General features: G+C 53.5%; 1 protein-coding gene across 1 annotated transcript in view; it reads left to right on the top strand.

The window, feature by feature from the left end:
- The window catches only part of SRGAP3 (SLIT-ROBO Rho GTPase activating protein 3), a gene marked incomplete at its 3' end in the record, with an annotated part of 68145 nt that extends 47740 nt beyond the window's left edge, over positions 1 to 20405 (top strand). Inside the window, exons 8-23 of the mRNA XM_031061627.1 lie at positions 3549 to 3770; positions 4211 to 4312; positions 4536 to 4733; positions 5986 to 6070; positions 6613 to 6640; positions 8531 to 8633; positions 10615 to 10675; positions 11022 to 11099; positions 12110 to 12244; positions 13552 to 13657; positions 14115 to 14342; positions 15285 to 15364; positions 17383 to 17563; positions 18140 to 18289; positions 18746 to 19073; positions 20184 to 20405. Of these exons, the coding sequence (XP_030917487.1) occupies positions 3549 to 3770; positions 4211 to 4312; positions 4536 to 4733; positions 5986 to 6070; positions 6613 to 6640; positions 8531 to 8633; positions 10615 to 10675; positions 11022 to 11099; positions 12110 to 12244; positions 13552 to 13657; positions 14115 to 14342; positions 15285 to 15364; positions 17383 to 17563; positions 18140 to 18289; positions 18746 to 19073; positions 20184 to 20405 (2307 nt within the window). The remainder of the gene's footprint in view (positions 1 to 3548; positions 3771 to 4210; positions 4313 to 4535; positions 4734 to 5985; positions 6071 to 6612; positions 6641 to 8530; positions 8634 to 10614; positions 10676 to 11021; positions 11100 to 12109; positions 12245 to 13551; positions 13658 to 14114; positions 14343 to 15284; positions 15365 to 17382; positions 17564 to 18139; positions 18290 to 18745; positions 19074 to 20183) is intronic.
- Between the last annotated feature and the right edge of the window lie 2 nt (positions 20406 to 20407).

The following is a 20407-nucleotide window of genomic DNA, read 5'->3' as shown; positions in this document are numbered from 1 at the left end:
GATCCCAGCTGGGCAATCTCTGAGCCAGGCTGGGCACACTCTGATCCCGGCTGGGCAATCTCTGAGCCCAGCTGGGCACACTCTGAGCCCGGCTGGGCACTCTCTGAGCCCAGGGCAGCTCTGAGCCTGGGATGCACTGGGCTGGCTCTCTGGGACACAGGAGAGGCGACAGGGCTCGCACACCCTCCATCTCCAGTACAAATTGCCACGTGCAGCTGCTGATTTCACACAAATCTGAACCGTCAGGATGCTGCAGAGCCAATTTACCGGCGTTTCCCCCAAATCCCAGCTGCCTCAGTGTCATCTCTGGGCACAGCCTTGCCATCACTTGCTCCCTGGGTGTCCCTGCAGAGCAGTGGCTGGTGACAAAGCCGTGCTCCACTCCTGCTCTGGTGAGGCAGAGGCCCCAGCTGCTCCGGGAGGGAGGGACGCCTCCCAGGGCTGCGGCTTAATGAGAACTGTGAAGCCCATCAGAGGAGCCGTGAAGGGGCGCAGAGCCGTCTGCCCCCCTGTCTCCAGTGACCTTGTTGTTTTGTCCTAGAAAGGAAGGGAAGAATATAGAGATAGATCAAATTAGCCGTGGACTGTCAGTGCACCACGGGGCCTCCTCCTCGGATGGCACGTGTGTCTGTTTAAGCGCCTGGGCTTGTCTCATTACTGTCATTAACTGTGTCACCAAGTTAATCTTTTCGGCCACGTATGTGAAGAGGAGATAAAGCTCCTTATCCGTCCCTCTGGAGTTCTCTGGGAAATGGCTGCAAGATAGTTTGAAGTGGTCACATGAAAGGTGTCACTAGATTCAGCAGAGAAAATGGAACAGGCAGTTTGCATACAAACTGATCTGCCAAAACGTGTGCAGCCTCCTCTGAGTCCTTCTGGAACAGTAGCCCACTTCCCTATGGATTAGTGATTGTTGTATCTGAGACAAGCCAGGAAAGGAGGGAAACTCTGAGGAAATTCAGCGTTACATGGAATTGTGGAATTGCTTGGTCCCTGGAAAAATTAGCTGAGTCAAGTTAGGGAACAGAAACAGCAGCTGAAATAGTTATGCCAAATATCCTCAGTTGGCTTTACTGACCTGGTTGAACAGGACTTGGAGCAACCTGGGCTAGTGTCGCTGTTCATGGCAGGGTGGTTGAAACTGGATCATCTTTAGGTCTCTCCCAACATAAACCATTCTGGGATTCTGTGATTTACTTGCCGCACAGTACAGCTCTGGATTTTGCAGCAATGTCAAGAGAGTAGAGGCCAGAAATTAAAATAAACATATAATTATTATGTATTATGCATATAATTAAAAATAATGCAGAATATTTTTTTAAAAACAGATAAAGAAAAAAATGCAGAGAAGAGGGAACAGAGCAGAGCAAATGAGTTGGGCTCTTTGTTTGCAGGCAGTGCTGGTCGTGGGGAGGCAGGGGCATTACTGCTCTGCCTGGGATGTTTAGGGGTGGCTTGCAGAGCACGCAGGTGCTACTCAGGTGTTACTCCACTTGCTCAGGTCTGAGGCGTGGGGCTGGCTGAGCTCTGTCATGTGCAGGCTCAGCCTCCCAGATAACAGAGGGACTGAGTGCATTTCCTTCTCCCGGAGCCCAGGAGTGCCCCCGTGCAGCTCTGGGGTGGGCAGGGGCAGGCACACAGGTATTTGGCTGCTCCCATGGTGTTTTGGCCAAATGTGCTTGCTTGAGCTGCAGGAGCCGGTTTGTTTCTCAGGCTGAACGCTGGGATATTTCCAGCCCTTGCAGGGTGTTACCAGCCGTGATGAATTAATGCTTGGGGAGCTCTGAGCTTGGCAGATGAAAGGCGCTGCGGAAGGGCTGGGATTATTATTTGTGGTTCTAATTTATTTGCCATCAAAGGGATGAGAGGGGTGAGAAAATGCCATTTGTTCTGGGGCTGGGAGCATTGGTTTGAAGTCTTTTTTCTTCCTTTTTCGTCTCCCCTCCCCATTGTGTGTTCCTCTGGGAATTGCGTGGAAATCCCTGCTCTGTCTTTTCTTCCCTGGGCACCCGTGTGTGAAGCAACCGTGCTGATCACCAGGGGCTTCAAGGGCTGCAGTGTGCGGGAGGTGCCGCCCTGCTTTTCAGGAGCAGCTGATTTCTGGGCACTGCAAATCACTGCCGGCTTCAGTGCGAGCCCAGCAGCAAAAAAGGGGAAACATTTCACATGGAATTTTGTCCTAAAAGCAGCTGGCAATGCCCTGAGCCCCTCTGCTTGAGTTCTGTGCCGTTCAGTGCTTTGCCTTGTAGTGGCTCGGGTTTGTGTGCTTTGGGAATTCCCATCCGTGATCAGTGGCACATATTTCCTCCTGGGACTGTTTTCTGTAGCAAAGTAGCTGTGATTTCAGGGGGTGGGAGGTGCTGGGGAGCGCACAGTCCGTTCCCAGGGCACAGGGCTGGGTCAGCTGGTCAGGGCAGCAGTGCTGGTCCTCCCCCAGTGCTGGCACAGGGGTCCTGGCCCTGGTCCCTGCCCCGTCTGTGTGCAGCCCCTCGGCTGCATTGTTCCAGCTCTGGGGTTTCTGTACAACCTGCAGTGGTCGTATGGGTGTTCATGCTGAAACTGTCTCGTGGGAGAGACTTGCAGCACAGAATGAGGATTTGCCCCGAGCAGCAAATGGAAATTCACCCCTTATCTTTTTAGTGTTGCTTGTTGATTTTTTTAAGGCAGGTCTGTGCCAGTCATAACTGCCCATACTCTCCATTAATGTGATTAGAGGCTAAACAGAAGCAGGATAAATGGAGAGCTGTGACAATTTGATAGTTTTTGCAAAACTGCTCATTATTGTACATGAGTTTTCACAGGTTTTAAAGGCTAGGAGGGACAGTGGGGCTGGAAATTGATGCTGTGTAGCTTTGCTGCTGCTGGTTTTAGCAGAGGCTGAAGCCAGCACAACCCTGCCATGATGTGATCTGAGCCGAGCAGTGTCACCTCACATTGGCACCAAGCATGAGATGGCTTCTTGGGTCAGAGCTGCTTGTGGCACCAGCTGAGTTCTTGGGCTTCACTTTGAGTTTATCAATATGAATTTCAGGAAGTATTTCTTCATGGAAGGGGTGGTCAGACACTGGAATGGGCTGCCCAGAGAAGTGGTGGAGTTTCCATCCCAGGAGGTGTTCAAGGACTAGCTGGACATGGCATTCAGTGCTCGGGGCTGGGTGACAAGGTGGGGATTGGTCACAGGTTGGACTGGCTCAGCTCTGATGGAGCTTTCAGGGCAGCAAATCCCTGTGCTGGTATGACACTTGACATGCCAAATTCAGTTATAGTGGGGACAATGTTTAAAACCAGTTTTTTGTCTAAAGCACAATATTTTGGCAGCAATTAACTCACAAGTTTTATCATTTTCCCTAAGACAGACATGAGAGTGATCAGCAGCATGAGGAGCTGCTCCGTGGTGGGAGGCAGGCACGGCTGTCCAGGGACAGAGCAGGATGTGCCCACACCATAGGGCATGGTGTCCGCTGCCATGTTCAGCTCCATCTGTGTTTGAGAGCCTTGCAAAATGCTTTGGGAGTTTGTGTGACCAGAGCCTCCTTTGTGTTTCCCAGTGCTGTGATCTGGGGTTCCACGCCAGCCTCGCTCGCACCTTCAGGACGTACCTGTCTGCAGAGTACAACCTGGAGACGTCGCGGCACGAGGGCCTGGACGTCATCGAGAACGCCGTGGACAACCTGGACGCGCGGAGCGACAAGCACACCATCATGGACATGTGCAACCAGGTCTTCTGCCCGCCGCTCAAGTTCGAGTTCCAGCCACACATGGGGGATGAGGTAACGTGCTCACCTGCGGGGCTGCGCAGGGGCCTGGCTCTCCTCTAAACCATCACTGCGGAATTGTTCCGGACTCCTCACCCCTCTCTGCTGCCTTCACACGCTGCCGTTCATGTTTCCCTTCCTAATGAGACTCTGGGCTCGTTAGGGTTCCTCCTTTCAGGCTGCCTCTTGCTCCATGTCTGTCCCAATTAGGGAGCCCATGGTTTGGCTCTCTCTGCCCCACAGATCTGCGCAGGGGAGCTGTGATTAACCTGCTGTAATTGGGAGATGGCAGAAACCCTCGGTGCTGGCCTGGGTCCAGGGCACTGCTCACAGGACACACGGCAACACAGCCTCTCTGGAGGCTGCCAGGAGCTTGTGGGGGCTGGAGGGAATGGTGTGGGTATGGAAATGTGTGTCAGGTCCGTGCATGACCTGTGGAATGTCTCCTGTCTCAGGTGTGCCAGGTGAGCGCCCAGCAGCCTGTGCAGACCGAGCTGCTGATGCGGTACCACCAGCTGCAGTCTCGGCTGGCCACCCTCAAGATAGAGAATGAAGAGGTAAGGGCTGGGCTCTGTGGGCAGCACTGCTGAGCCTTTCTTCCACTGGAGCTTTCCTGGTGTGCTCAGGTGTCAGCCCCTCCTGTGGCAGAGCTGGAAGTGCCCACAGACTGCAGCCAGTGCTAGCCCAGGGCTCAGGCGCTGCCTGTTGAGGGGTTGTTTTGGCTCAAGATGTGTCCTTTTCCCAGTCTGCCTCAAACCCACGCTGTCCCATTTCCAATAGGTACGGAAAACGCTGGATGCCACGATGCAGACCTTGCAGGACATGCTGACAGTGGAAGATTTTGATGTTTCAGATGCCTTCCAGCACAGCCGCTCCACTGAGTCAGTCAAATCAGCTGCATCAGAGACCTACATGAGCAAAATCAACATTGCCAAGAGGAGAGCCAACCAGCAGGAGACTGAAATGTTCTATTTCACTGTGAGTCTCAGCTCAGGCATACAGGACACGAAGCATTAATTGCCAGGGCTGAGGCCCAGTTAAGAGCTCATTAGTGAAGAGCAAGAACCAATTCAGTCTCTTTAAGTACTCGTCTTCTGTCAGATTTGGGTCTGGAATGCATTTCAGTAGCAGGGCACTACACAGGGACTGACAATCCAGTGCCTGCCTCGTTTTTCTCTTTGAAGGAACAACTGGAGCAGCCAGATGAGATTCAAAAGTTACTGAGTGGAGTAGGAGAGGCTCAGAGCAGGGTGCAGACTCCAGATGGCCTCACCATGGGCCACCATCCAGGGTCTCTTCATAAAGGCCTTCAGGACTGTGAACTATGAGCCAAGTCTTCCTCTCTAGCCTTTACAGCTTAAATTTGCCCTTGGCCCAGGGATGAGCTGAAGCCACTGACATGCCAAGGAAGGCACAAAAGCAGGGCTGTGGTGTGTGTGCCTGCCCTGCAGCTCTCATGCTGCACTCCCAGGCAGGGCTCAGGTCTCTGTTCTGGTACCTGAAATGCAGGCAGCAGCCATGAGTTCACCAGAAGTCTCCCTCATTTCAGTGTGGGTCACAGCCTACAGTTAACAGCATCTTGTGATGTATTATATATGCCTAGAAGAGCTTCTGCTTTCTCTTAGTAATATTATTGTAAACTGGGGGGGGGGGAATTGCAATTTTCATTTGGAATTGTGCTTGGGATTACTTTAATGGTTTTTGCAGAGATTTGATCTTTCCCATTCTCCATCTTCCGTTTTCCATTTCTTGTCTCCCTCTGTGCTCTCACCTGTGTAATGCCTCGCTCTGGAGTGTTCTGGGTGTCTGACAGCCTCGCTGGGGGATGGCAGTTGTTGTGCACAGTGTCACCAGCTGCATGGGGCACCTGGCAGTCCCTGGGCTCAGCACTGGGAGTTCTTGCTTGCCATTGTTGGTTTGCACAGAGGCGAAGCCTTGGCAGTGCAGGGAAAGCTGCTTTGATTTCCTAGGCTGTTCCCAGAGGCCTGACAAAAGAAAGCCAGCTTTGAACTCTTTGTCCCTCCCTGCGTTCCCAGGCAGGAGGGGCAGCTCCAAGGAGACCAGGCTCATAAGACCATCAGGGCAGGGGCTGGGACAGGGAGAAGTGATCAGAGCCTGCTGAGCCCTGCAGCACAGCTGGTGCAGCCTGCAGCCTCCCGAGCCCCCCGGCAGCAGTGAGCATCCACTGGGGGCTGTGTGCTTAACCCACCGCTTTGTTCTTTAATTCCAGAAATTTAAGGAGTATCTGAATGGCAGTAACCTCATCACGAAGCTCCAGGCTAAACACGACCTGCTGAAGCAGACTCTGGGAGAAGGTGAGTTGGGGTCAGGTCCAGGGAGGATCCTCCCATCACCTGAGAGGGTTTAAACTATGTGTCATCTGCCAGCCTCCCCTGTGTGTGTTCTCCTGAGTGACTGAGGGTTCTGTGCCTGGCTGCTGCTGCTCAGCCTAACCAGTGACACACAAAACCATGATTTCCTTGGATTTCTCCTCCCACTTTTCTTTGGGAGTGCACATGGGGAAATCTCTTTGAATCTGAAACTGTGTGCTGAAGTGCTGGGTTACTTCTCCAGCAGCAGAGATTGCCACTCACTCCCACTCTCTGCCTCCTTCCTTCCTCTCCCTCTTCTCCCCCAGAAGATTCTAATCTTCTCCCTCCGGATTTGTAATCTGTCTTTAATGGTGGGGGCACCAGGTGGGCATCTCTCCTCCCCAAATGCAGCTTCTCTCTGCTGGAAGCCATTCCTTGGGGGGTAGGAGCCAGCAGTGAGGGGGTGAGCTCCTGTGCAGCTGGGCTCTGCAGTCCTTTGCTGGTGGCTGATGTGGAGGGATGATGGGAACTTGTGTTTCTTACAGGTGAAAGAGCTGAGTGTGGAACAACCAGGTGAGCACTTTCTTCCCCTTATTTGCTCCTGGGGAGGGCTGGCACTGGCAGGAGGGGGCTGTGGGAAGGGGGGTTTGCTTTGCTGCTGGTGCAGCTTGGTGGGGTTCAGCCCCCTGTGCTGGCAGTCCCTGTGCCCCACATCCTGCTTCCCAGCTGCATGGCCTGGACTGCTGGGCTCAGGGGGATGGCAAGCAGCCCTTGGTTCTGCTGCAGTGTGGTTTCTGCCTGGCTGGCTCTGATGTGCCTGGATGTGCTTTGTCAGCACAGTGCAATGCCCTGGAGCGTAGCTGAGGTGGGGTTGTGTTCAGACAGGATGACACCAAGGTGTCCACTCACTCCCTGCCATCCCTCTTCCTTTGAGGACTTTAATACCTCCCTGAAATCCTCTCCCAGCTCTGGCTGCTTTACCTGTGAGTGCAGAGCATGCCTCTATCACAGACTTCATCCCTCTACTGCAGGAGATAGGGCTGGGGCAGATGTGACAGAGAGGAGGCTTTGATCTGTGTCCAGTCCATGGAGCATCTCCACAGAGCTCCAGTGGCTTGCTAGGAGTGTGCTGGTGTTCTGACAGCAAGACACAGGCCAGCAAAGCCTCTAAACAGTTCCCTAGAACATGCTCTCTGTGTGTCGGCTTGTTCCAACCTTGTTTGTGTTTAATAGAATTTACAATACCAGCCCCAAGAGCTCCGTTCCCTGTTAGAAGCGGAGAAGCAGATGGTGCAGCCTGGGCTGCCTTGCCAGGCAGGAAGGAGGCTCCTTGTGCTGCCAGCACCAGGGCTGGGCACCCAGCAGGGCACCGAGGTGCTGCCAGGACAGAGAGCCACGCTCAGAGAGCAGGGCTGTGCAGTGGCACCCCGAGGAGCTGAGCTGGCCCTGCTCCTCGCTGTGTGCGCTGTGGGGCCCCAGGGGCGTGTGCAGGGCTGGGGCTGCAGGCGCAGTCCCTGCAGTGTGTGGGGCAGGGCTGCTCCCAACAGGCAGCATCACCTCTGCTCCCCCGTTAGCCCTCAGAGGAGTGGCTGGAACCTGTAGGAGTGTACAGGCAAGTTGCTTAATTAGAGGCATCTGATTAAGGAGCCAGCAGATCCCCACTGTCCCCTTTGCACCGGGCTCTGTGTGGCGTCCGTGTCTGTTCCATGAGATCTCCTGCACGAAGGCTCCCAGCACTCAGTTTTGTGTGTGTCTGCAGTCGTGTTCTCTCCCCTGCAGACATCAGTACAGCCTGGGCCAGAGGGCAGCGCAGACATCTCTTTGGGATTTTGTGGTGTTTTTCTCCTTTTTGTAGATCTAGACACTGTATGTCCTTCATTATCCAGAGGAATTGGGCTGGGAATAGCATTAATGCAAGTGGCACTCTGGTGTCCTCAGTACTGCCCTGAAGCCTGTCACAGCCTCCCTGCCTTCTTGGTCACTAGCAGTGGGAGGGTCATCCCCATCCCTGGGGTTCCAAACAGAAGTTAGATACAGCACTGTGGAGGTGTTCCCACTGTCCTCACTCTGGCCTCTTTCTGTGTCAGAGTGAAATCTGTTTAGGAGCAAACAGGAATACCCCAGCATTTTCTGGGGTAGCTGTGGATATAGTATTTATTTTGGATATATCTCCTCAGCTGCTCTTGGTGCCTGTTCGGGCTGAGGGAGTGCTGAGCTGGCGGTGGTGGGAGGCAGGTGTTAAATCCAGCTGGCCACCAGTGCTGTTGGTTTCCTGCTGCAGTGGTGTCCGTGTGGGACACACCAGTGTCAGTGGCTGCAGGGTGTGTGGAGCTGCACATCAAATCCTCACAGAGGGACTCTTCTGTTTGATTTTTTATTCTCAGTTATAACCTGTGAGTTCTCACCCTGTCTTTGCATTTATGTTGGTGTTTTGTTGATTTATTTTGTTCCATTTTCTCCCAGGCCCCCCTGCCTTCCCCCTAAGCCACAGAAAATGAGGAGACCTAGGCCTCTCTCAGTCTATAATCATAAACTCTTTAACGGCAATATGGAAACATTCATTAAGGTACTTGCTGGCTTGCCGTAGGAGTGTCTGTGAACGCTGGGAATGGAATGGTGGCTTTCCTGTCCTGGCTGCTTGCCATCCTCAGGGGTCCCTCTGGCCCATCTGCACCCAGCTGGCGTGGCCAGCACGGCTTTGCCTCGGTGATGATTTCTCTCCATAGCTGCCCTGATGCATTCCTGGTGTTCCTGTCCCATCAGCTGTGTGCTCCAGACCCCACCCATGGCTGCTGGCCATGTGCACCATGAGGCAGTCCTGCCTGAGTGTCCTCATTGTCCTGCTGCTTCTACCCATCCTGGGGGGAAAGATTGCACAAGCTCTGCCCAGCCCTCAAAGGAGCAGCAGACACACCCCCTTCCTCTTTTTGGTGGTCATCCATCCTTGTGGCTCAGAAGGAAGAGAAAATGACCCCAGAAGTGTTTCCCACTTTCAAGGACTGTCAGCCTGGGGTAGAAATCCTGTTGTAGGGGTGTCCATGTTGGAGGGCAGACAGGTGACCCTCAGCCTTACACACAAAGACATCAGTAACAGCCAGCCCAGCTGGCTCACCCCCTGCCAGCTGCTGAGAGTCGTGTCCTGTAATCCTGCTCTGGAGAAAGCTTCAGGGAAAACACTTGGGGAGCTGTAAAGACAAACTGTTGGATTAGGTGACTAATAGGCGTCATCTGGCTGGGGTTTATTGCCTCAAGCTCAGCCCTAAGCCCGAGGGCAGTGTCTGTACACAGCACCAGCACGGGGAGTGCTGACCCCACTGGCAAAGCCTGTAATCCCGTTAGGATTTGTGATTACTCCTGACTTAAACTGCTTTTTAAAAAAGTAATGCTCATTAAATCCCAGCCTGTTCAGCACTGAGAAGGAGGAATTACCTGCTCTAGAAATCCATCTGAGCAGGACTGTCCTGTGCTAGCAGAGACCCTTTGGGGGACGGCTGCCTGCCCTTGGGGTGTACAGCCTCACAGGCAGCTGGGCCATTGGCAGCTGCCCAGATGTCCCCTGGTCACCAGTGCCCCCCTGGCTGCCCAGTGCCCCAGGCAAGCTCTGTCCCTGTCCTCGGGCTCCTGGGAAGGCCACAGGTTCAGGCAGGGAGGAAATCCCAGAGGCTGTCCCTGCAGGTCACTGAGGCTGGGGTGCAGTGTGCCAAAGGGGTTTGGGAGGGAGGGTGGGAATCCCAAAGGCCTGTGTTGGCCCTTGCTAAGCTGCCATTGCATTTGAGCATTCACGGCCTCCGAAGGAGATGCTTACCTCTAACTGAACTTATCCCTGCTTAATCTGTTCTCTTTTTTCCACTCTGCTGCTTTTTTTGTGCTCAGAGGAAGGAGGAATGCACGAACAAGGAATCAGGTACTTACTGGAGACCCCAGATTCCCATCTGCGAGACAGAGGGAATTGCCCAGAGATGCCACTGTGCTCTGCTGGAAAAACCCAAAGAGAAATGTGTCCCCTTGGGCTGTCAGACATGGCCCACGGTCCCCTTGAGCTTCTGCCACAAGGGGCCTGGGGGGAAGCCAGAATTCACCACTGGTTCAGACTCAGGCACTTGGTTCCATTCCCAGTGGTGTTTGTTGGGTTTTTTAGCACCTGCTGACAATGGTTCTTTCCTTTGGTGGAAATATTGTTGTAAGCTGTGTTGTGGGAAGCTTATTCCATCAGCCAGGTATAGCACAAGTTTTATTTCAGCTCAGCATTCCACCTTGGGGGTGGAATAGCTGTGATGCCTCGTGGCAGTCTCCTGTCTGAGCCAGACAGGGAGCAGCAATGTTTCACACACCTTAGTGACAGCTTTCCTGGGCATTTTTGGCTGTACACGGTATCCTCAGCGCTCTTTGATGGCTCCATGTTTGTAACACCTCCTTTCCTGCCTGTCCTCTTACTAAACTCCACAGCTTTAATTTTCAAATCTCTGGTTTTGCAGTCTTTAATGCATTTCCCATGCTTTGTTAGCAATAAACCAGTAATTTTTCTCTTTTCCTTTCCTTTCCTGAAGGATTCAGGACAGGCCATTCCACTTGTTGTAGAAAGCTGCATCCGCTACATCAATCTGTATGGTAAGTTGGCTCAGCACAGCCCCAGCAGCCTGCCAAGGAGAAAGTACCTGAGTGAGCAGTGAGAGCCTGCAGGGACTCCCAGGGCTGCCTGCACTCCGTTCTCCGTGGCTTAGAATTCCATGGCATTGGCTGACTGGGCAGTAGTGAGGTTTTATTAGCCCTCACCCTTTCAGCACCTTGATCTGGGGGCCGTCGTTGGAGAACATGAGCAGAAGTGAGGTGCAGCAGGCTGTCCCTGCTTGGTCCAAGCCTGTCTGGTGCATCGACTCCTGGGTTCTGCTGGTTTGACCTGCAGGTATTGCCCAGCAGTTCCAGAAATCCCTCCTAAAGCATTGTTCTCTTCCAGGCCTCCAGCAACAGGGCATCTTCAGAGTCCCTGGCTCCCAGGTGGAAGTCAACGACATCAAGAACTCGTTTGAGAGAGGTGTGTAGCTGGGGTGTGCAGGTACAGCAGGATGCCCTGCCTGAGCAGGATCCTTGTGGGAGGTGCTGGGTGCATTAGCCAGGCTGCAAAGCCTGTGTTAAAGCCCTTTGTGCTATGAGACATGAGCAGGTTTTATCCCTTCTGGGTTTCCCAGTGTTGTGTCTCTGGCAGTAGTGAACAGTTACCCAGGGAAGGAGTACGAGAAGTAGGGGTACGTGCAGAGGTCTTTTCCACAGTCATTAAAAACACAAGAGACATAAGGGAGTTTGTTGGGGACTCTGGTTCATCCTTCCTGCAGCAATTTGCCAAGGGAGGCACAGCATTCCCTGTGACTGGTGCCAGTCTGGCTGTGGAGGTGCCAGTGAATCTGCTGAGAAGATCACACTCAGGATGCCAGGCCAGTGAGAAAGGGAAAGCAGTCCTGCTGTCCTGAGTGGAGGGAGCTGTGACAGGGACAGTCCTGCTGGGAATATAGTGACCCTTAATCCTTGAGCAGCATTGGAAGGATCAGGATGAAGGTGGATGGGCCGATGGATAAGGCAGTGTTAGGATTGTCAAAGGCTGGAGGATTTGCACATCCAATTTAAGATGAATTAGTATCCAAATCTCAGCGGCACTGAAAGCCTTTCACAGATTTAAGTCAGTACAAAGCTATCCAGAGCCGTTGGGTCCATTCCAGAGGTGTAATTGTATCCTCCAGCCAAGCCTGTCCTCTCAGCCTCTCACTCTGTGTCGTTCAGACATCCTCAGCTTTCTGGGTTGGTGCTGTAAATGGAAGGAATGCACTGAGCTGGAAACAGTGAAGGAGAAACAACCAATATCATCTTTGTCCTCAAGAAAGGTTTGAAATTCCCCAGTAAAACTGGTTTTCAGGAAACATCAGCATTGCCATTGCACACGAGGAGGGTTTCTAACACTGGAAAATTTGAATGTTCCACTAAATGAGGAAAACCACTTGTGCCGGTCCAGCTTGATGGTGATGCTGGATATAAAACCTTTTCTGTGGACAGGTGAAGACCCCCTTGCTGATGACCAGAACGAACGAGACATTAACTCAGTGGCTGGAGTCTTGAAGCTGTATTTCCGAGGACTGGAAAACCCCCTCTTTCCTAAGGAAAGGTTTCAAGATTTGGTATCTACTATAAGTAAGTACATGTGACAGCTCTTTGTGGGGAACTGGGTGGGACAAGAGAAGCACTAAATGGGTGTCCCAGCCTAAGCAGGGTGAAGAACTTTTCCTTTTGCTCTTGCAGGGCTGGGGGTTATGTGGAAGCTCCTCAAAGGCACAAGGGCAATAGACAGGTCAAAAGGCACTTTGCAGAGTGCACGTGGGGCTGTCCTTGTGTGTGCACTGGTGGTTGGTACCTTGTTAATTCCATATGCCCATTTGAAACATTTTGCTCTGGGAGAAAGGCAAGTGTTTTGAGAGTTTGTTTCTCTGGGTGTCAGAACAGATGTCTATTGACATAGGGTTTTATCCAGTTTGTATTTAGTTGGGTTTTTTTAAGAAATACCCTCTTTTGTAAAACCAGACTGAAGAAGTAGAGAACCCAGCAGGCAATAATGGGATAAATCAAATGGAAAAATTCCCCACGTGAAATACTACAAAGCTTTCCATCTTGGTATTGAGGCCAGATTTTGCTCAGAATTTTGATTAAATGGCAGCCTAACTACATGTTGTCAGTGAACTTTATTGTGATTAGCAAATGGCATAGTTTGAGCCAGAACAAGCACTTCTGTGTGATCTGCCTGCTCCAAAAAAGCTCTGGTGCTTGTCCTCTGCTTCCTGTGAAACAGCAGCCACAGGATTAACTCTCTACAGAACACAGGGGTAGCTTGGGGCAGGACAGCCCTGAGTCACCCCTTCTCTTGGGAGGGAACAGGTGTCTGATGGCAGCTCCGGGCTCTGCAGCCCTGTGGAGTGGAGAGCAGTGAATCTGAAAGCACTGACTCAGCACTGGTTCAGCTAACCTGTTTCCTGGGAGTTTCTAATTCCTATTCGGAGCAGCAGCAGACAGGAGCGGAAGGGCTCAGAAGGATCCAGTGCATAACCCAGAAGGGTAACCTGAATAAAAACCTCATTTAAAAATCTGCCCTAGAAAATCAAGCAGTGCTCTGTTTTCAGTGGTACATTGACTCAGGCTTTTGAGGAACAGAGGAGTTGTTGAGGAATGAAATGAATAATGCATAAACATTTATTTTAAAATCAAACCCACAGAAATGTCTTTATTTGCTGTTCGTACTTGTCTGAATATACGAATTCCCTGCTGGAGGAGCAGTGTCACCCATTCCCTTCCTGCACCTTAGTACCGGACTGATGGATGACCTCTGGAGACAGGCTTTTGTATTCCTCACTTACTGGGCCACTAGATCTGGAACAAGTCCCTCTGGTGCTGAGCTGTCTGGTCCTGAAAAGCTTTTTAAGGATGTGCTTTCTATCCGTGTGTTCCAGAAATTGAGAACCCTGCAGAGAGAGTGCACCAGATCCAGCAGATCATTGTCACTCTGCCTCGGGCTGTCATCGTGGTCATGAGATACCTCTTTGCTTTCCTTAACCAGTGAGTCTGTTTTCCTGCTCCACCAAGTTCCTCCTTGCTGTCCCTTTTGCCAGGGCTTCCCTGTCTTTGGTGCACGAGTTCCTTCTGGTGTTGCCATGGGGGGTTGTGCTTGGGTTCTTCCTGGCCCTGCTGGCCGTGGCTGTGTGCCCGGGGAGGGGACAGCTCAGAGCTGCTGTGTGCCCGGGGAGGGGACAGCTTGGTGCCAGTGTGTGCCCGGGGAGGGGACAGGTTGGTGCCGGGGCAGAGGGGACAGCTCGGTGCCGGGGCAGAGGGGACAACTCGGTGCTGGGGCAGAGGGGACAGCTCAGAGCTGCTGTGTGCCTGGGGAGGGGACAGCTCGGTACCAGTGTGTGCCCGGGGAGGGGACAGCTCGGTGCCAGTGCCGGTACGTGCGGGGCTGGGAGGTGTCCCCGCGAGCAGGACCGTGGCACAGCAGCTCCTCACTGTGTGCTTGCAGCTTGTCACAGTACAGCGATGAGAACATGATGGATCCCTACAACCTGGCCATCTGCTTCGGGCCCACGCTGATGCACATTCCTGACGGGCAGGATCCGGTGTCCTGCCAGGCCCATGTCAATGAGGTCATCAAAACCATCATCATTCACCACGAGGGCATCTTCCCCAGCCACCGAGAGCTGGAGGGGCCTGTCTATGAGAAGTGCATGACCGGAGGGGAGGAGTACTGGTGAGCTCTCTGCAGGGTTCCTGGGTACAAACACCTTCATCAGGCCAAGAGGCTCTTGCACACTGGACCATTTGATTTAGTCTTACCAGTCAAAACAGGCAGTTCCACCAGGTATTTCATTTTATTGTGCTGACTCAGTATTTTAAACCTCAGTAAAAAACATCAGAAGAAACTTTTTCCAGGGCAAATACTAATACTGATGAAGATTTTTTTGAGCTGCAGATCCACAGAAGTGTGTTCAGCAAAACAGAATTTTAGGTAAATTCTATCCAAATTCCTCCTAGGCTGGAAATTTTGAGTAAAGACCCATAGTTCAATCATAATTTGCTGGTTGGATGAAATCCCTTGGCCTGTGGTTAACCCAAACCTTCCAGTTCCCTTTGTTGCTGGAATTCTAACCCAACATTCAGGTCTGGGTTTAGCAAACCATGATCAGTAACACACTTGAACAGATTTTCTACAAGTTTCATACATTTCTGAGATCTCACCATGCCTTATACTAGTCAGCTGCCACCATCCTTCCTGGTGCAGCAGAGGAGCTAAAGCTGAAGCTCACTGTGAATTAGGGAATGGGGCATTTAACTTGGTGTCACTTTGAGTTAGTTTTGCCAAACTCTGCTAAAGACACAAGAGCCAACAGAACATGACATTCTGGGCCTGGTGATTGTGGTGTGAGTGTCTGCTGTTCTCAGCAAGTTCAGGGGTCTGCTGTGGTTTGAAATCAGAGAATCACAAATCACAGAATTAGTTAGGTTGGCAAAGACCTCCAAGACTGAGTCCAGCCTTTGACCAAACACCACCTTGTCGCCCAGACACATCCAGTTGTTCTTGTACGCCTGCAGAGATGGGCACTCCGCCCCCTCCCTGGGCAGCATGAGGGGTGCTGAGTGCGCTGGGAGCAGTGTCATTTGCTGTGTGACAGCCAGCTGTGTTCCTCTGCAGTGACAGCCCGCACAGCGAGCCGGGCACCATCGATGAGGTGGACCACGACAACGGGACAGAGCCGCACACCAGTGACGATGGTGAGCAGGACTGAGCCGGGGCTGGGTGCGTGCCAGCAGAGCTGTGCCTGCAGGAGAGCAGCGAGCACTGCGGGCTGAGGCTGGCTGCTGGCAGGGCTGGGCTCAGCAGGAGGCGGCTCTGTGCTCCCCACGCGCCAGCAGCTCCAGCCGCGAGCAGGCGGTTTGGGGAACGCCGCTGGCACTGCCCTGGGTGGGGAGCCATGGCAGGGCTTGCTGTGCTGGGAGGGCTGAGCACCTTCTGCTTCCGACAGCTGCTGCCGCCCTGGCTGTGTCCTGCCTCGGCAGAGCACATCTGCCCTGAGAGGCTGCGGGGAGGAGGGAGGGCTCACCTGGCAAGTGGGGCCACGGGGGCAGGAATGGCACAGGGGGGGCACACCAGGGCAGGTGGCTCTGGGCATAGGGAAGGGCACAAGGAAGGGCACGGTGGGCCAGGCAGCTCTAGGCACAGGGAAGGGCACGTAGGGCTGGGCGGCTCCAGGCCTGCTCTCAGCTCCAGGCAGGAGCCGACAGGCCTGGCAAAGGGAGGCAAGGGACCTGCTGTGCAGCCAATTTCACACTTGGGTGGGCACGTTAATGGCTCCAATTGGGATTTCCGAGTGATTAGCTGTGGTGCCAAGTGTGGAGCAGATGAGCAGCTGTATTTTGAGGATTTACATATTCCCTCTCCTGCTTGCCTTGCATACACTCCCTGCTGGTAGCCCAGCGTTGTGTCAGGGCTGTGGGAGCCCTCCTGGCTCTGTCCCCTCCAGAACTATCTCCTCCTGTGGTGCTCCCAGACACTCTGCCCTCATGTGGGGGTTGCTTAAGGTGGGGAAGATGAATCTGCTGAAGTGGCCTGGCCTGTCCCAGGTAGGACTGGAATGGGGCAAGGGTCCGATGCAGCATCCTTTGTCCTCCTTTGGTGTCCCCTCCTCTACATGGGTTTGGTTCCTGAGCAGTGTCGGGTCACACACTGATGGCTGCTGAGCCCACAGTCAGTAATGGGGCACAGCAAGTTTCAGTGTTTAATGAGAATGAGGCAGATCTGGAGGAACTGGGGGGGCTTGCCCTATTTTGCTGTCATTTTCTGTCTGCCAGTCTCCAGGTGGGGATTGAAATGATCCACTGTCTCAGATAATCAAGGCATGCTAACGCTCTAACAATGGCAGGGGTGGCTGGGGAGCGGCAGCTGTTCTGCCACCCAAGCAAGGCACAGTGAGGGTCACTCTGGTTAATGAGGAGAGAGACACTCTTGCTGCTTTGCAGTTGTTTCTTTAGGATTCCCCAGCTGGAAACGGATCTACATGCGAGCCAGGCTCTTTCACAGGTTCCTCAGTGCTGTTGGGTGCTCCAGCAGCTCCTGCTGTGACATCCTTGCCCAGAGGCTTAGAGGACCCTGGTGTGCTCATGACCTTCCAAAGTGAAGTTCTGGCTCAGCCCTCCTGTATTTCAGGCCCTGAGCTCCCAGTTTGTGAGTCATGGGTGTTTAGTAGAGCTCACATTAGGAAAAGTGGGGAAACAATGAGGCAGAGTGCTGCAGATGGTGGGGTGCAGAGCAGCTGCCTGGCTGGACTGGTATCATTATTTCCATGGGGATCCCCAAAGGGGCATTAGTTGCTCATCAATAATTCAGAACAAACTGTCTCCAGGATAAGGAAGGGAGGAGAAGGTAAGTGGGGTTTGATCACAGCATCTGACATGGCTTGACAAAATCGCAGGCTGGAGGATAATGGGTTTCTGTAACCAATGTGGGTGAGGGTGCCATATGCACAGAGGGAGATTCCTGCTGCTCCCCATCTGCTTTGTAGCTGTTTGTAATTGCCAGTGGTTTGTGAGTCTGAGAGAGGTCCCAGAGCGCCTGGAACAGCAATAGGAATTGATGAGTCTGAAAACAAGAAGGCTTGTGCTCAGTGTGAGCTGCTCTGGGGGTGCTGGGCCACAGCAGCACTGTTCTGTTGTTCTGGTGAGGGGCTCTCTGGGGTTCAGCCTCCCTTTAGGGCCAAACTGAGCTGCTCTCGCTGTGCCTCTCTCCTGTGCAGAGGTGGAGCAGATTGAAGCCATAGCCAAGTTTGACTACATTGGGCGATCTCCACGGGAGCTCTCCTTCAAGAAAGGGGCCTCACTCCTGCTGTACCACCGGGCGTCAGAAGACTGGTGGGAAGGGAGACACAACGGGGTGGATGGGCTCATTCCCCACCAGTACATCGTGGTGCAAGACATGTGAGTAAAGTGAGGGTTGTTACAATCATGTGCTTGCACAAGGTCCACTTCAGTCACCTAAAATAATCAGTCAGTTTTGCAGTTTGTTTAATGACTTTGGTGAGAAATCTGTGCCTGTTCACTTCTCCCTCTCTGTGTATTGTTTGGCTCCACTTGTTTCTCATTTGGGCTGATAAAGACCAGTACTAAACATTGTACCTCAGTGTACCTGGGCCCCATTTCTCATTGACTCCCGAATGTGGTGTGACCCAGGCTTACCACTGGCCTTGTCCCTGTGAGCATTGGCCTGGGTTGTTCAGTGCTCACCCGGCCCGTGGGCAGATCCCAGGGCCCTTTGTAGGTGCTGCTTCTCCTACAAGTACTGTATCTGGAGCCATTACAGTGGCAGCCACATCACAGGGGATGGGAAGGCAGATGTGCACTGTTTCCAAGTTCCCAGGGAAGTGGTGGCCCTGGCGCAGCTCCTTGTTATCAAAGGGTGGGGCTGCTGACGTGGTGGTGTTCAGCTTGGCGTGGCATCCGGGCCCTGGCTAGCCCGGGGCACAGCCCTGTCACTGCTGTGGTGTCCTTTCCTAGGGATGATGCCTTCTCTGACAGCCTGAGCCAGAAGGCAGACAGCGAGGCGAGCAGCGGGCCATTGCTGGACGATAAAGCCTCCTCCAAGAACGACATCCAGTCACCCACAGATCACATCTTGGACTATGGCTTTGGGGGAGTGATGGGCAGGTAACTCACATTCCTGTCACCATGGAGGGGGTCGCTGTCACACGTGTGGACAGTCAGGGTGTGGGGCAGGGCAGGATGGGAGGGAATGCTCTAGAAAGCACTGCAAGGTAATAGGGGCTTGGAGGGGATTTCATGTGCACTGCTAATGGGGATTTAACATTTACAGAGGGTACAGGGGCCCTGAGCAACCTGGGATAGTGGAAGGTGTCCCTGCCCATGGCAGGGGGTCAAAACAAGATGACCTTTGAGGTCCCTTCCAACCCAAACCACCCTTATGATTTGATGCTGTCCTTTTCTTGGTACTGGCTAAAATATATGTTTTCCCTCCTGCCTGAGTCTTCTGAAGCTGGAAGGCTCGAATTTGGTCTGAGCTGCGCTCAGGGCGAGGGGTTGCCTTGCAGCATGCAGCAGTGGGGCTGATGGACACTGACCTGTGCCGTGCTGGGCTCTTTGCAGGGTGAGATTGAGGTCTGATGGTGCAGCCATCCCGCGGCGCCGCAGCGGGGGGGACACCCACAGCCCGCCCCGAGGGATGGGGCCCGGCATTGACACCCCTCCCCGAGCAGCAGCCTGCCCCAGCAGCCCCCACAAGATCCCCCTCAACAGGGGCAGGATCGAGAGCCCTGAGAAGCGCAGGATGGCCACGTTCGGCAGCGCGGGCAGCATCAATTTCCCAGACAGGAAGGCCCTGGCTGACAGCCACCCTCTGAGATCCACCTGTGGGTCCACCCGGCACAGCAGCCTTGGAGATCAGAAATCCCTGGAAGCAGAAGCTCTTGCTGAGGTGAGAGGGCTGGGAGGGCACCAAGAGGCTGCAGGAGCTCACTGGGGAGGGCCTGGAGCCCCTTCACCTCAGACACGGTCACAGTGCTGCTGCACACCCAGCTCTGTTGGGTTGTTCTTGGAAAAAATACTCACCCAGATGATGTTAATTTTCACCTTGAGTTTTGTGGAGCTGCTGGGCTTGGGAGTCGTGAGGCTTCCTGGGAGAGTATTTTCGCTCATCATTTTAGGAGCTTAAGAGAATGAATTGGAGCTAACTTGATAGTTATTTCCCTTCAGCTAATCCTTTGAATGTTACCTGAGGCTCACTGAGCATTTTGTAGATATTATAAAATAAGGACTTGTCTACACCAGGACAACATTAACTAGAGTGACTTTTCAAACAATTGACTCTGGTGCCTTAAATTGCTTTTCCAATGGTCTTGCTGAGTGGCCTTAATTAAGTTAAGGTGGATTTAAGCAAAGGCAAACTAGGACCTCTCCATTTGTACAGGAGGCCCCAGCACTGTAGCCATAGGCAGTAGCTAGTTCCCTGTGCATGGGCACTTCTGGTTGCACTGGGTTCACCTTCTGGGGGATCCCTGTGGACAGACTGTGGAGCCTGGAGGTGGGCGGGCACTGAGGGGCTGGAGCCAACGTCTCCTTGGCTGCCTCAGGCCTTGTTGCTGCCTCTCATATATCCATGGCAAGCAGCTGTTGTGCTGCTCACTCCATAAACATCCCTGTGTCTGTCCCGTGCCATTGTCCTGTGGGCACGGGGCAGCAGAGGCCCCATACATCCAGTGGAGGCTGCAGGGCCTCTGTTGTGAGGCAAAGCCAGCCTCAGTGCTGTGGGGGAGCTGTGTGAGCAGGCTGGTGTTCACCCATCACTCCTGGTGCTCAGGATTCATGCCCTTTGGAGCTGGTGACTGTGCTCCTGCTGACCTGGGGAGCACAGGGCACCTTAGTGCTCCCAGTTTGGGCTTCACACCTTCTCCCAAAGCTGCTATTTTCCCTGGGAGCTCTCAGATCAGAGACCCCCTCTACAGACACGCATGCCAGGATGGTGGGGTGGAGTGCAGGGGAGCAGGTGGTGCCGTGGCACAGCGCTGATGTGGCTTTGGCCTTGCAGGACATCGAGAAGACCATGAGCACGGCGCTGAACGAGCTGCGGGAGCTGGAGAGGCAGAACACGGCCAAGCAGGCGCCCGACGTGGTGCTGGACACGCTGGAGCCCATGAAGACCCCCCCGCTGGGCGCCGCCAACTCGGAGCCGGCCAGCCCGCTGCACACCATCCTGATCCGGGACCCCGAGGCGGCCATGCGGCGCAGCAGCAGCTCCACCTCCGAGATGAT

This window comes from Geospiza fortis, unplaced genomic scaffold (genome assembly GCF_000277835.1).
Source record: "Geospiza fortis unplaced genomic scaffold, GeoFor_1.0 scaffold128, whole genome shotgun sequence".
Classification (NCBI taxonomy): Eukaryota; Metazoa; Chordata; class Aves; order Passeriformes; family Thraupidae; genus Geospiza; species Geospiza fortis.
The sequence above is the reverse complement of the archived record's forward strand: the minus strand, read 5'-3'. Positions and strand labels throughout refer to the sequence as shown.